The 15,423-nt window shown below is 45.4% G+C and overlaps 1 protein-coding gene across 2 annotated transcripts; it reads left to right on the plus strand.

Moving 5' to 3' along the window:
• Positions 1-481: 481 nt before the first annotated feature.
• Positions 482-14,848, plus strand: NME5 (NME/NM23 family member 5). 2 transcript variants are annotated; one of them, XM_084780072.1, is made up of 6 exons: positions 482-608; positions 953-1,128; positions 6,211-6,416; positions 8,909-9,009; positions 10,740-10,858; positions 14,640-14,848. In XM_084780072.1, exons 2-6 carry the CDS (start codon positions 1,000-1,002, stop codon positions 14,718-14,720), a joined length of 636 nt encoding a protein of 211 aa, XP_084636198.1. In that variant the 5' UTR covers positions 482-608; positions 953-999; the 3' UTR covers positions 14,721-14,848. The 2 variants fall into 2 exon arrangements, with proteins under 2 accessions (XP_084636198.1, XP_084636197.1); XM_084780071.1 differs by lacking the exon at positions 482-608 and adding an exon at positions 619-849.
• Positions 14,849-15,423: the final 575 nt, after the last annotated feature.

Genomic DNA, 15,423 nt, shown 5'->3' on the forward strand with positions numbered 1-15,423 from the left:
TATATATCTCATTTACAAAGTGTAGATAAGGGGCTGGAGAGATGGCTCAGAGGTTAAGAGCACTGTCTTGCTCTTCCAGAGGTCCTGAGTTCAACTCCCAGCAACCACGCGGTGGCTCACAAAGAGTAGCTAAGGCAGCATCCTTCATGTGGGCACTAGCAGGAAAGGAGATCCACTGGAGAAGAGAGAGCCTAAGGCTCAGTGGATAAAGAGGCTTGCCCTCAAGCCTGACCCCCTGAGTTCCACCCCTGGAAACCACGGAAACATGGAAAGGACTTGACTCCATCAAGTTAGTTGGTTAGTTTGTTTGTTTTAACCGCCACATCACAGGACACACACACCACACAGTAAGCAAAGTTGTTTTTTAAATTATGAGAAAAAACCGTTAAAATTATGTCTAGTATTCTAAGACTCATAAAGAGAATAAAATGTGCATGGCTAATTACTGCCCTAGGTTAAGACTAAGGCTGTAGTTTTACAGCCTTTAAAAAAAAAACAAAAACAAAAAAAAACAAAAAAAACGCTGCTGGGATTGGCCCTCTGCAGCCACCGTTGGAAAACCAGCTTCAAGTCTCTTAGCAACGGGTTTTGACAACAGGGGAACGGAGGTGAGTGCTGCGATGGTCCAGCTGTATGTTTCCTGAGGACTTGGGGACCCTGCTGTCGAGTCACAACTAAGCCTGTGCAAAGGGTCCCCGCGGGGTGGGGGCCCTTCTCCAGGGCAGCCGCCTAGGACCTTCTCCTAACCCTGGAGAGCGGCACTGAGTTTCCCATCCAGGCTCCAGCCTCAGCAAAGAGGCCAGGGCTCCCCTTGGGCGCCGTACAAGTCGTATTCTTGGATAACTGCTTGTAGGAAAATATGGCTGTTTCTCCTTTTTAATATAAATTAATCAAACCTAGCACCAAATATTGCCACGGGCTGACTTTGGGACGGGGACGGGTGTCGTTGCAGTGGATAGCCGGTCGGGAGATTCGTGAACTGAACCGGGAACCGCCAGCATGGAGGTATCCATGCCCCTGCCTCAGATATATGTGGAAAAAACCCTAGCCCTTATCAAGCCGGATATTGTTGACAAAGAAGAGGAGATCTGCGATATTATTCTTAGGTCAGGATTCACCATTATTCAGGTAACTTCTGGCGTCTGTTTGCATCATACTTAAATAAATGTAGCCACCCATTAGATCCTTGGCAACATTAAGTTTTTGTTTCTAAATATGACGGTTGTATGTCGTCTCGGCATGTAAGCATACGCCTGGAATCTCGGCACCGGGAGGAGTAAGGTCAAAGTTTGACATGTCTGCCTGGGCTCTGTGAGAGCTGTCTCAAAAACAAACAAGGTGCATGTAATTGTTAATAGTACAGTCATAGCCACACAAAGCTACTCAGACACCCGTCCCAGTTAGAGATGGATAGTTTATTTTGAACGCACACCCCAGGCCCGGTGATGACCAGGGACACAGAAAGAACTCAGGAGCCTGTGACATCAACCTGTTCTTACACGCAGCCTTTTATAAGAAAACCAAGAGCAGAAGACGGTGGGGGGTGGGGGGTGGGGGTGGGGTAGGAGGGGTGGGGGGGGTGAGTAGGGTCGGGGGGTAGGAGAGTTGGGGGCTGGGGAGTGGGGGTGGGGGGGCAGTAATACATTTTGGCTAACTGTACAATTACCAGCTAACCTTTAAGTTGACTGGTCCCAGGTGAGGTAAGTGAGGCAGTGGTTAGGGTCTTTCAGAGTACATCCAAAGTGTGGCCAGGTGTGTAGATAACAGAGTCCCACCAGAGTGCAGCCAGAGGGCTGCCAAGTGCATAGATAACAGAGTACGTCACTGAATCATCTAGTGTAGGTTAACTTGACGCTCTGACAGTGAATGCTAGTGTCAGCTGTGCGTAACTGCTTGTAGGAGGGCCGAGTTGAAAAGTTAAAAAGTTTTGAACTGAAGTTCACCTTATTGGCTGAGTACAGAAATGGCCGCAGCTGTGTCAAAGAGTAGGCCTCGACAGTAGCAGACAAGTTTTTCACACTTCCAAAGGACATAGACTAAAACACAAAAGAAGCCAATTAGCTGCCTTGTCCTTCTCCACATCAGCTCTAGAGGGAGACAGTGACCACATTCTCGTCTCGCAGAAGCCACTTGTCCTGTCTGAGTCATGTGCAGTATTCCTGTGCGCACTTTGGCGCTCTAGTGCTGGAAGGTTTGGTTTTTGTTTTGTTTTGTTTTGTTTTAAGATAGGGTTTCTCTGTGTAGCTCTGGCTGTTCTGGAGCTCACTCTGTAGACCAGATATCCTTGAGCCTGCAGAGCTCCGTCTGCCTCTGCCTCCTGAGTGCTGGGATTAAAGGTGTGCCCCACCACTGCCCAGAAAAGAGTTCATGGTGTTTTGTCTTTGGTTTGGTTTTGTTTTTCGAGACAGGGTTTCTCTGTGTAGCCTTGGCTGTCCTAGACTCACTTTGTAGACCAGGTTGGCCTCAAACTCATAGCGATCTACCTGCCTCTGCCTCCCAAGTCTGGGATTAAAAGTGTGTGCCACCACACCCATCTTTATTTTTTAACTTATTTTTATTTTATGTGCCCTGGTGTTTTGCCTGCATGAATGTCTATGTGAGGGTGTTGGATCCCTTAGAACAGGAGTTACAGACAGTTGTGAGCTGCCATGTGTGGCTGCTGGGGATTGAACCCAGGTCCTCTGGAAGAGCAGCCAGTGCTTCTTACCGCTGAGCCATCTCTCTACCCCCACCCCTGCCTTAAAATTTTTATGTAGTACTATATCATCTATTTTGTCAGTGTTTTAAAATACAGACAGCTGAGCTGGAGAGGGGTTTGTGGCAGTGTTTGCTGAGCAAGCACAGGGACCTGAGTTTGAATCTCCAGCGACCATGTATGTATCCCCAGGGGTGGCAGCATGCCCCTGTAGACAATCTCAGAGCTGGGGAGGCAAGGCCGGAGGACCCTGGAGCTGGCAAGTCCACCCGTCTTGCCACATTGGTGAACTTCAGGTCAGTGGGAGACCCAAAGTGGTGAAAGCAACTGAGGCAGATGCCCAGTGTGCACCTGTAGCTCCACACATGGCACCTGAACTCCCACATATGTGTGACTCTACACAGACATGTGCATATATCACACATACAGAGTTTTTTCTGGGATAAATCTAAATGGACCTACATATTTAAAAATTAAACTTAGAGGCTGTGCTAGGGTGTAGCTTGGTGGAAGAATACAGGCTCAGCAAGCATGAGGCTGTGCGTTCAATCCCTATCATTCTCCCTTACCAAAAATATCAAATCATGTTGTAACTTCTGGAAGAGAAAGTGGATCAACAAACAATTGAGGAAACAAGATACTTAAAAATCCAGGTTCTCAGCCAGGTGGCGGTGGCAGCATCATGCTGCCTTTAACTCTCGGGGCAGAGGAAGTTGGATCTCCGAGTTCAAGGCCAGCTTTGAGTGAGTTCCAGGATGGCCAGAGCCACAGAGAGAAACTCTATGTCAAAACAAACAAACAAACAAACAAACAAACAACCCCCCCCCTAAAAAACCCAAAACCAAACCAACCAAACAAATCCAGGTTCTCAGGGAAGACCGTGCAGCTCAGTTGGTGGAATGTATACCCAGCACTGCACAAAACCTGAGTGCCAGCGTTCAGGAAACTGAGGCAGGAGGACCAGACATTTAATGAGCTCATCCCCAGCTATATAGTAAGTTTGAGGCTAGCCTGAGCTATATGAGACTCTTTGTCTAAAACAACAAAAAGAAGAAAGTCTCTAGATACGTAGCTCAGGGTGTCTTCCACGGCACGTGACCACCTGCCTCTCCTTCAGGACAACTGAGGTTAAGGTATTCGCCTTGTAGTTTGTTTTCTGACAGGACTTCACTATGTAGCTTATGTGGCTTCAAATTTATGATTGTGCTGCAGGCTCCTGAGTCTTGGGATGACACACTATGCCTGGCTTAATTTTAAATGTTGTAGTGTTTATTCTTAGGAAGATATTTCTGACTGGGAGTGGCAAGGGAGCTTGGCTTCTGTACCTTGCACACCTAAGATGTTTTAAGCCCTTTATATATACATTATATTCAATATATGTGTGTGTGTGTGTGTGTGTATGTATGTATATATATATATATATATTTGGTTTTTCTTTCTGTTCTTTCTTTCTTTTCTTTTCTTTTCTTTCCTTTTTTTTGAGACCAGGTTTCTCCGTGTAGCCTTGTCTGTCCTGGAACTCATGTTGTAGACCAGGCTGGCCTCGAATTCACAGAGATCTGCCTGCCTCTGCCTCTTGAGTGCTAAGATTAAAGGCGTGTGTCACCAAGCCCTTGTTTTTTAAAGGAAGGAAGTGTGTTTCCATCTTCTCCAGCTCCTGGTAGCCACTGTCCTAGATTCTGTCCCAAGAAATTTGACCCTTACAGCTATTTCCTATAACCGAAACTGTTACATATTTGTAAGATTCAACTGTGAAATAGGCTTCAGTATGGTGAGCTCTCAGAAAGCTCTGGAAACTTCTCCCTCTTTCCAGCAGATGGCAGCCTTTTCTTTGTCAAAAACTATGAGTTCTTTGTTTTGTTTTTTTGAAACAGGGTTTCTCTGGGTAGCCTTGGCTGTCCTGGACTTTGTAGACCAGGCTATCCTTGACCTCACAGCGGTCCTCCTGCCTCTGCCTCCCTGAGTGCTAGGATTAAAGGTGTACCCCACCGCACCCGGCTGGCAAACTATGAGTTCTGTTCCACTTATTTTATATCACTAATTTCAAAAGTTTTTTCACCTGATTTCATTTTTTAAAAAGATTTGTTTATTATGGATACAATCTTCTGCCTGCTTATACACCTGCGCACCAGAAGAGGGCACCAGATCTCATTACAGATGGTTGTGAGCCACCATGTAGTTGCTGGGAATTGAACTCAGGTCCTTTAGAAGAGCAGCCAGTGCTCTTAACCTCTGAGCCATCTCTCCAGTCCACTTGATTTCATTTTAAAGCAACCAATCGAATCATTAATTTTGTATCAACTTTAAAGATGAACTCTAAAGTTTTACAATCACGCTGCAGGAGCTAGCAAACCTGACGAAAGGGCACATGGCTGTTGAGCTCCCAGCTGTCCCCTGGCTAGGGAGACTATGACAGTAGAATGATTACACTGGCCTGTCTGGGCTGCATAATACGATCCTGTCTCAAAACAAACAAACAACCAGCTTGTATGCTGGGCATGGTGGAGGAAGGGTTAGTACTGATGTGCAGGGAGTCATGTGAGAGCTAGGCTTCCTGGGAACTGGCTGTCGAGTTCATCAGAACATTCCTTTGTGGGGTCTGAGGAATCTCTAGCCCCTATAAGACCATGCCTGGAGGGAAACTCACATACATTGTTTTAGAGACAGGACCTCACTCTGTAGCCCTAGCCAACCTGGAACTCACTGGGTAGACGGAGCTAGCCTTGAGCTCAGGGTGACTGTGTGCATGTATGTGTGCCTACACATATGCCTGGGCGCCAGAAGAGGGCATCAAATCCCATGTAGCTGGAGTTACAAGTGTTTGGCGAATACCCTACTTGTAATGCAGGTGCCAAGATCCAAACTCCGGTCCTCATGATGGCTCAGCAAACACTCTTTAAACGTTATTTGTAGCCTGGAGGTGGTGGCACGCGTCTTTAATCCCAGCACTCAAGGGGCAGAAGCTTTTGGATCTCCATATATTCAAGGCCAGCCTGGTCTACACAGTGGGTTCTAGGACAGCTGCGGCTACACAGAGAAACCCTGTCGTCACAACAACAGGTTTTGTTTTGTTTTGTTTTGAGGCAGGATTTCTCTGTGTAACTATCCTGGCTATCCTGAACTCACTTTTGTAGACTAGGCTGGCTTCGAACTCACAGTGATCCACCTGCCTCTACCTCCCGAGTGCTGGTATCAAAGGCGTGCGCCACCACGCCCGGCTCAACAACAGTTTTAACATTTACTTATGCACGTGCACAGCGTCAGTTTTCTATTCCCAACATGTAAATTCTGGGGGTTGAATTTAGAACTTCAGCCTTGGCAGTAGCCCAGGGACCATTTTTTAAGTGGGATAAATACTTCCTCTGAACTTATTTAATTATCACTTGCTTTCTGTATAATAAAGCAGAGATAATCACAGGCATGCCGGACCCTGCCTGGTAAGTTACTGATGACTTAATGAGCTTTCATCAAATTGTCCCTTTAAATGCGGTTGTCGACTTTTGTTTTGTTTACAGAGACGAAAACTACACCTGAGCCCTGAGCACTGTAGTAACTTTTATGTGGATCAGTATGGGAAAATGTTTTTCCCAAATTTAACAGCTTATATGAGCTCTGGACCTCTTGTTGCTATGATACTAGCCAGACATAATGCCATATCTTACTGGAAAGAACTTTTGGGACCGCCTAATAGTTTAGTAGCCAAGGAGACACACCCGGACAGGTAATTTTCCTGGAGTGCCTTGAAGGATTGAAGCCGCCTTAAAATACGAAAACAAAAGAAACAAAAAGGCCCGAGCCTGCTGCCTTCCAGTTCTGGGTCTCCATCACGTGGAAATTTTCCTGCGTGAAGTTATCTCTGGTGTAGGGCAGTGAATTTGACATTCTCACCATGTTTTGTTTTTGGTTTTTGGTTTTTTCGAGACAGAGTTTCTCTGTGTGTAGCCTTGGCTGTCCTGGACTTGCTCTATAGACCAGGCTGGCCTCCGACTCACAGCGATCCACCTGCCTCTGCCTCCCAAGTGCTGGGATTAAAGGCGTGTGCCACCACCCCAGGCTCTAAAATTTATTTATTTATTGTATATACAGTGTTCTGCCTGCATGTTCTGGCCTACACCTTCAGGCCAGAAGAGGGCATCAGATCACATTATAGGTGGTTGTGAGCCACCATGTGGTTGCTGGGTATTGAACTCAGGACCTCTGGAAGAGCAGTCAGTGCTCTTAACCTTTGAGCCATCTCTCCAGCTTGTTTTTGATTTTTTGAGGCAAAGTCTTATCTGTGTAGCCCTGGCTGTCCTGGACTTGCTTTGTAGACCTGGCTGACCTCGAACTCACAGAGATCTGCCTGCCTCTGCCTGCCTGCCTGCCTCCTGGGTGCTGGGATTACAGGCTTATGCCACCATGCCCGGCTCATTCTCACAATTTTAATGTCTATCTTAATATCAAATGCTACATAAGGCATCAAAGAATATCTCATCGATGGCTGATTAACCTTGCATTAAATTGCCTCTAACGCAGGATTTATTGATTGATTACTTTTTTTTTCTTTCTGTTTTTTCTTTCATTGTTTTGGTTTGGTTTGGTTTTTTGAGACAGGGTTTCTCTGTGTAGCCCTGGCTGTCCTGGACTCATTCTGTAGACCAGGATGGCCTCAAATTCAGAGATCCGCCTGCCTCTGCCTCTGAGTGCTGAGATTAACGGTGTATGCCACCCTACCACTGCCCTGTTTTTGCTTGGTTGGTTCGTTGATTGGGGTTTTTAAATTATTTTTTGAGGCTAGGTCTTACTCTGTAGACCAAGCTGGCCTGTAATTCACTGTGTCGCCTAGTTTAGCTTTGAATTGTGATGATCCTCCTGCTCTAGTCTCCCACCCCCAGCCTATGCTGGAATTACAGGCATGAGCCAGGATACATGGCTATGAAGCAGGATTTTTAACTTCACTTTGTTTTTATTTCTGGGTATGTTGTGCCTTTCACATGTAGAACATGACTCAAATCAGGCTTTCTGGCAAGTGCTTTCAGCAGCTTAGCCAACTCACTGGTCCTGAAAGGAGGATTTTTTGTTTTGGTTTTTTAAAGATTTATCTTACGTAATTTATTTTTATGAGTGCTCTGTTCAAACATACACCTGCATGCCAGAAGAGGGCACCAGATCCCATTACAGATGGTTGTGAGCCACAATGTGGTTGCTGGGAATTGAACTCAGGACCTCTGGAAGAAGCCAGTGCTCAGTGCTCTTAACCGCTGAGCCATCTCTCTGGTCATTTATTTATTTATTTGGTCTTTTGAAACAAGGTTTCTCTGTGTAGCCCTGGCTGCCTTGGAACTAGCTCTGTAGACCAGGCTGACCTCGAACTCACAGAGATCCACCTGTCTCCGTCTCCCATGTGCTGGGATTAAAGATGTGCACCACCACACTCAGCCTGAAGTAGGATTTTTTTTTCTGAAGTAGGATTTTTTTAATGGGAAAGTTAGAATTTCTTAGGTTTGTTTTCTGGACATGGTGATATATACCTTTAATCTCAGGACTTGAGAGACAGAAGCAGGCAAATTTCTGAGAGTTTAAGGATAGCCTGGCCTCCATTAGCAAGTTCCAGGCCAACCAAGGATACATAGTAAGATCCTGTCTCAAAAATAAAAAATAAAATTAAAATTAAAAATTCCAAATCTTCAGCATTATTGCTAGCTTCTAGAAATGAAATAGTTATAGCACTTTTGAATTTATATTTCCTTTTCACAGAACACCTTTCTTCATCTAGAGAATGCCATTTTCACAGAGTGTGCCACCAGCATACAGAAATGCAATGACCCTCATCTAAGTAGATGAAAAAGCTTAAAATTAGACTAGTGAAAAAAAAATTAGACTAGTGATGGCCTGTTTTAAAAAAAAAAATAGGCCGGCCATGGTGGTGCACACCTTGGATCATTGTGAGTTCGACGCCAGCCTGGCCTATAAAGCGAGTCCTGGACAGCCAAGGCTAACACAGAGAAACCCTGTCTTGAAAAAAAGAAGAAAAAGAAAATGTCTAGCAAGATGGCTGAGTGGGTAAAGTCTTGCAGCCAAGTGGGGGCGATCTGGTTTCGAACTCAGGACCCCCAGCTAGAAGGAGAAAACTATTCCACCTGTTCCCCTCCCTCCTCCGAATAGTGTAGAGTGATCGCGCTGACATGCAGGAAAGCGTGTCAGTGGAAGCACAGCGTCTTTAATTCTCCTCAGTCTAAGGGCGATCTACGGTACGGATGAGCTAAGGAACGCTCTTCACGGGAGCAATGACTTCGCCGCCTCAGAGCGAGAGATCCGGTTCATGTTTCCAGAAGGTGAGCTCCTGGTGCCTGCTTTCTCGCTCGCTGTGCCTCCAAACTGGTCGCCTCCTAAGTTTGTTTTTTACTTTTTTTTTTTTTTTTTTTGGTTTTTCAAGACAGGGTTTCTCTGTGTAGCCTTGACAGTCTTGGACTCACTTTGTAGTCCAGGCTGGCCTCGAACTCACAGTGATCCACCTGCCTCTGCCTCCTGAGTGCTGGGATTAAAGGCGTGCGCCACCACGCCCGGCTCTCTAAATTTGTTTTTTATCTTGAAGACATGGCTGGGAAGGAAGATATTTTCCTCCTAGATGCTCTGTTATCTTTTCAGATTGTGAGTCGTTAACACTTGAAGATGGAGGGGCCTGGGATGTTTACAGGAAGCTTGCCCATCCCCAGGGCAGTCCTGGGTTTTAATCCCATCGCCGGATAAAACCGGGTGGGGTGGGGGACCACAGCCTCCAGTGGAAGCCAGTCTAGGCTACACAGACCTTAGCTCACAACAAAACCAAAACACCTCTGGGTACTTGGGAGGTGGATCTTTTCTCAACAAAACAAAACAAGAAAGTCTTAAATCAACTTGAAACTGATAATTCCAGATCCTTTGTGGTTTCCGTCCAATCTGAAGTCAGGACGTCGGTAAAACTTTAAAAAGAAACCGACCACTGCCTTTTAAGTACTGAGAAGTGAACCCAGGGCTCCATAACAGGCAAACCTTTGCCAGTGAGCTGCTTAGTCCTCACTCCTTAGCCTATTTATTTTTAGGATTTTTTACAAATATGTCTATGTGAGTGTGCATGTGTCCTCAGAGGCCAGAAGGTGGCGCTGGATCCCCTGGAGTTACAGAAGGCTGTGAGCCACCTGGTGTGGGTGCTGAAATCTGAATTTGGGTCTTCTGGAACAAATATTGGTGTTAACCACTGAGCCCCCACCCTTAATTTTGAGACAGCCCCCCTTTTAATTTTGAGATAGGCCCGTATGTCTCAACTGGTCTTGAACTAGTGATCTTCCCACACCCCCAATGCTGGGATTTCAGGCCTGTACTGCAGCCTGGCTTTCCAGCCCTGTTTTTTGAGGCAAGTCTCACTACGGCGCTGTCCACAGGGAAGCCTGCTTCACTCGGGCTGAGCCAGCCTCCTGAGTGGCCTCTGCGCTTGGCTGGTTCTGTGTTTGCTCTTTTGTATATGGTGGTTATGGTCATTTTGGTTCTTTTATTTTACATTATTTTTATCTCTCAGTGTGATCACAAATTCAGCAAGCAAGCACTGCGTGTAAATACCTTCGTAAACAGGTAGAGTGTGCTTGCACACACCTGTTATCACAGGAGTCAGGTAGCCAACTAGGAAGAGCACCTTGGGTTTGGTGCCAGCCTACGCTGCCTAGTAAGTCCCAGGCCAACCTGGAATACAGCACAACCCTATCCAATAGCCAGTAATAGTAACAATGATAATACTTTAATAAATGGAAAGATATAAAAATCAAATTTAAAGCTCATGACAGATAAGAACTCTTTTTTTGTTTGTTTTGTTTTGTTTTTGTTTTTCCAGACAGGGTTTCTCTGTGTAGCTTTTGCCTGTCCTGGACTCCCTTTATAGACCAGGCTGGCCTCCAACTCACAGCAATCCACCTGCCTCTGCCTCCTGAGTGCTGGGATCAGATAAGAACTCTTGAAGGCATCCTTTTTAATAGCTATATCATGTTTAATCACTTATATTTGCTCCTTAGTGTGAACTTGTTTGTATTTGCAGTGATTATTGAACCTATTCCAACGGGACAAGTTGCTAAGGACTATTTGAATTTGTACGTAACGCCAACCTTGCTGCAAGGACTCACAGAGCTTTGCAAGCAGAAGCCAGAGGACCCTTATGTAAGATGACTTTTCATCTCAGTAGAAAATGCTGTTTATCATTTTCATACTTAAGACCATATCGTATTTGTTTATTTTCAAGACAGGGTCTCACTGTGTAGTCCTGGCTGTCCTAGTGCTCACTCTGTAGACCAAGGTGGCCTCAAACTCACAAAGATCCACTTGCCTCTGCCTCCTGAAGGCCGGAGTTAAAGATGGTGCCATCATGCCTGGCTACTATTTATTATTTTTGTTTTGTTTTGCTTTTGTTTTTGTTTTTCAAGACTGGGTTTCCTTGTGTAGCCCTGGCTGTCCTGGACGCGATTTGTAGACCAGGCTGGTCTGGAACTCACAGAGATCTGTCTGCCTCTGCCTCCTGAGTGCTGAGATTAAAGGGTAGCACCATGCCTCACTTAATATTTATTCTTTGAAGTCTGAAGGTTTGGGCTACGTATTGACTCCATGGCTACCAAGCAGGACAATTTAGTGAGACCCAGTCTCAAAGTAATTATAAAAGGAAGTCTGGTCATAGAGGCCAATGTCTTTAATCCCAGTACTTGGCTGGAGGAGGCAGGCAGATCTCTGTGAATCCAAGGCTGGTTTAGTCCACATAGTAGATTTCAAGCCAGTCAAGGCTATAGAGTGAGACTCAGTCTCAAAAGAAAGGTGTGTGTTGGGGGCCTGGGAACTGGGTGGGCTGGGAGGCAAAGTGCTTGCTGTGCCAGCCTCATGACCTGAGTTCCATGCTGGGATTCCACAGAGTGGAAGTAGAGAGTCAGCTCCCAAAAATTGTCCTCTGGCTTCACAGATGTGCCCTAGAGTGTGTGCCTTCACAACAACAACAACAACAACAACAACACACACACACATATACAACTCGGGGATGTGGACACTTTCTGGGCATAGCCAAAGCTGTGGGTTCAGTTCCCAACACAGAACAAAAAAGGTGTCTGGCTTATTTCACTAATAGCCAGACATTGTAGACCAATAGACCAAGCTAGTCTCAAAATCAGAGATTTCACCTGTCCCTGCCCCCTGAGTGCTAGATTTAAAGGCCTATGCCACTGCCCAGCCCAACCCCATACTCATAATCATTTTGCAGTGATGACCTAACTTTGTAGAAGAATGGTTTCACTGTTGTAATAATTTTCTTTCTTTCTTCCTTTCTTTCTTTCTTTCTTTCTTTTTTTCTCTCTCTCTTTCTCTCCCTCTCTTTCTCTCTTTCTCTTTTTCTCTCTCTTCCTCTTCTTAGATTTTTAAAAAGATTTATTTATTTTTTATTTATTTATTTATTTATACAGTGTTTTGCCTGCATGTGTGCCTGTACCCCCAGAAGAGGGCACCAGATCTCATTGTAGATGGTTGTGAGCCACCATGTGGTTGCTAGGAATTGAACTCAGGACCTTTGGAAGAACAGACAGTTCTCTTAACCTCTGAGCCATCTCTCCAGTCCCCTAGATTTTTTTTTTTCAGACAAGGTTTCTCTGTGTAGCCCTGGCTGTCCTGATACTCTCTAGACCACGCTGGCCTCGAACTCAGATTCCCCTGCCTCTGCCTCCAGAGTGCTGGGATTAAAGGCTTGAGCCACCACGCCCGGCTCATATGTTTCTTATTAGCATTATGCAGGTTGGCCACAAAACCTAAAAGCCTTGAGGGTTGTTGTTGTTATGATTGCCACAGTGTCCCAGTTCTAATGAGGTAGCACTCTTCCCTGCTCTCTTCCCTTTGCTGTCTCCTGCTTTAGTTCAGCATTTACACTGGGCTTGTTAGGGGGTCTGCGTAGTTCCAACGCAACTCAAACACAAAATTTATTGCAATCAAGTCGCTACTGATCAGTCAGGGACGCAGAACAGACTTGGAGGCTGAACTGCGACACCCACCGACACATTCCAGCCAGATTTTTTTTTTTAAAGACAGGGTTTCTCTGTAGCCCTGGCTGTCCTGGACTCACTTTGTAGACCAGGCTGGCCTCAAACTCAAAGCAATCCACGTGCCTCTGCCTCCCCTAGTGCTGGAATTAAAGGCATGTGCCACCGAGCCCGGCCCCCCAGCCAGAATGTTATAGAGTTTGTAAGTCAAAAAGCCACAAACATCTGTGCCAAGTTACAATTACACCAATCAGGATTTAGGGTTACAGGACTTTCCTAGGAACATTTCCTTATGTGGTCCTTCCTGTTCCCATTGGTTGGTTTATTCAGCTGTGGAGGGGCAACTTGCCTAGCCTTCATGTTTCAACTTGCCAACCAGGGTCAGTTATCCATATACATGGTCTTTCTCTCTGCAAAGTAGGATGTCAGTTACTCAGGAAGGTCTTGGAAATTTAAACTTTAGTTAACTCTTATTCAAAATGGAAGTTTTATTCATAATGGCAGTTTGGTTCCTTCTTTCAGGCTCACAGTCTTCAACTCCCTTAAGGTAGACCAGTAGTCTGGTCTGAATCTCACCCTGCTCTAAGCCCCAGTGAAACAATGGTCACTGGGGGATAGGATATCATCTCTCTACATGAGGTCCCTTGTCAACTTCCAGGGTTGTAAAGATTTCCCTAAACTGAGGCAGTGTAGTGGATGTACACATGCTTTTGTTTTGATCTCAAGTGTGGGATGGGGAACGGACTTGTCAGAGAACAGGTGATGTTTATCCACTAAAAGATGAACCACCTCGTGCGGGGGCTTGGTTTTTGCCAGCTGAAACACATCTTAGTACAGACTCTGAGAAGAGATATATATGAGCCCAAAACAGGAGGGTTTTTTTTTGGGGGGGGGGTGTCTTGGTATTGTTTGGCTGTTCATCGCTCCACTTTGAGATGCTCCTAGAGAGAACCTTGCCAGAGAATGCTTCAGGACTCCGGGTTCAGGCTGCTGTTCCAGGTTCCAGCAGCAGCTTTGGTGGAATTGCTGGTCTGCTGAAATCCTGCCTACCACACCAGGGGAATCGCTCCCAGGAACTGAGTACAAAAAGGTCTACTTCTCCTGTTCCCATTAACCTCTTTTCTATCCTACCTAGGGTAGGTAGGTTGGAAGGGAGGTATAAGCATTTAAAAACCTCAAATAAAGTAGGTTTGGAAAAGGTCGAAGCCTACAGGACAGGGTGGTAAAGGTGGCAGCACAGGACTTTAATCCCAGCACTTGGGCTGGAAAGATGGCTCTAAGGTTAAGAGCACTGGCTGCTCCTCAAAGGTCCTGAGTTCAACTCCCAGCAACCACATGGTGGCTCACAACCATCTCTAATGAGATTTGGTGCCCTCTTCTGGTGTGCAGGTGTACATGCAGACAGAATAATGTATACATAATAAATATATAAATCTTTTAAAAATCAACCCATCTATAATAAGATCTGGTCCCCTCTTCTGGCATCCTGGCTCACATGCAGGCAGAGTACTGTATAAATAATAAACAAATCTTTAAAAAAAAAACAAACCAATAATTCCAGCACTTGAGAGGCAGAGAAGGCAAATCTCTGAATGTGAGGCCAACTTGGTCTACAGATTGAGTTTCAAGACACCAGGGTGACACAGAGAAGCCCTGTCACAAACAAACAAACAAACAAACAAACAAACAGAAAAGCTGTTTAGCTAGATGTCATGGCATTTGCCTTTTATCTCAGCATTCAGGAGGCAGAGGCAGCTAGAACTCTATGATTTCAAGGCCAGCCTGGTCTACATAGTAAATTCCAGACAGCCTTGGCTGTGAGACCCTATCTCAATTTCTTTTTAAAGATACTTAGCTTTTCAGTTGCCATTTTCATTATACATTAAAAGTAAATATTTAAATCTTTATTAACGTGAGTTTTTCTTTTTCCATAGACTTGGCTAGCTGATTGGCTGCTGAAAAATAATCCCAACAAACCTAAACTGTGCCACTTTCCAGTACCAGAAGAGCCTTAGTGCACTCTGCAGAGTGAGTGGCAGATTGTTTTACTGTAAAAGCTGTGCATCTACTTTTTAAATGAAACTTTTTTTCTAATGGTTTAAGGATACGTGTATTAAACTATTTTTCTTTACATTAAAAACCATATATGTGTCTCTGTGTGAGTACAGGAACCTGAGGCGGCTAGAGGCGTTGGGTCCCTTGGAGCTGCAGCTACAGCTGGGTTGTAAGTCACCTGACATGAGTGTTGGAAATCAAACTAGGTATGTGGAATTGATAGTAAATTCCAGAGGATTTCTCTACCCTAGCTAGTTCCCAAATCATTGAGACAGAGACTTTTTAATTTTACAAAGCTTTAAGGCACAGTAACTGGGCAGGTATCAACCCTCTAAGTTATTTTGCTATTTCCCAGCTTCATACCCCAAGTTACTTGCCATAATTGCTCCTGCCTGGGCTGCTTCTGTCCCATCCGGCCAGCCCTCATGGCCACGTGCTCATGGTTCATCCTGTCCCATGGTGACCTCCTCCTCTCCGGCTTCCTCTCCCGCTTCTCTCTCCTGCCTCATGGTCACCATCTGACCCCAAGCCTGGGACCCTAAGCCCCACCTACTTCCCCACCTTCCCCACAGGCTGTCAGCTACTTTATTTAACCAGTCAGAGAATATTGGCAAGCAAAGTTACACATCACTTGGTGATGTGCTTATCTGTGTGGTTCTGCCA

This window comes from Acomys minous, assembly GCF_964271855.1.
Source record: "Acomys minous genome assembly, chromosome: 4".
In the NCBI taxonomy this organism is placed as follows: Eukaryota; Metazoa; Chordata; class Mammalia; order Rodentia; family Muridae; genus Acomys; species Acomys minous.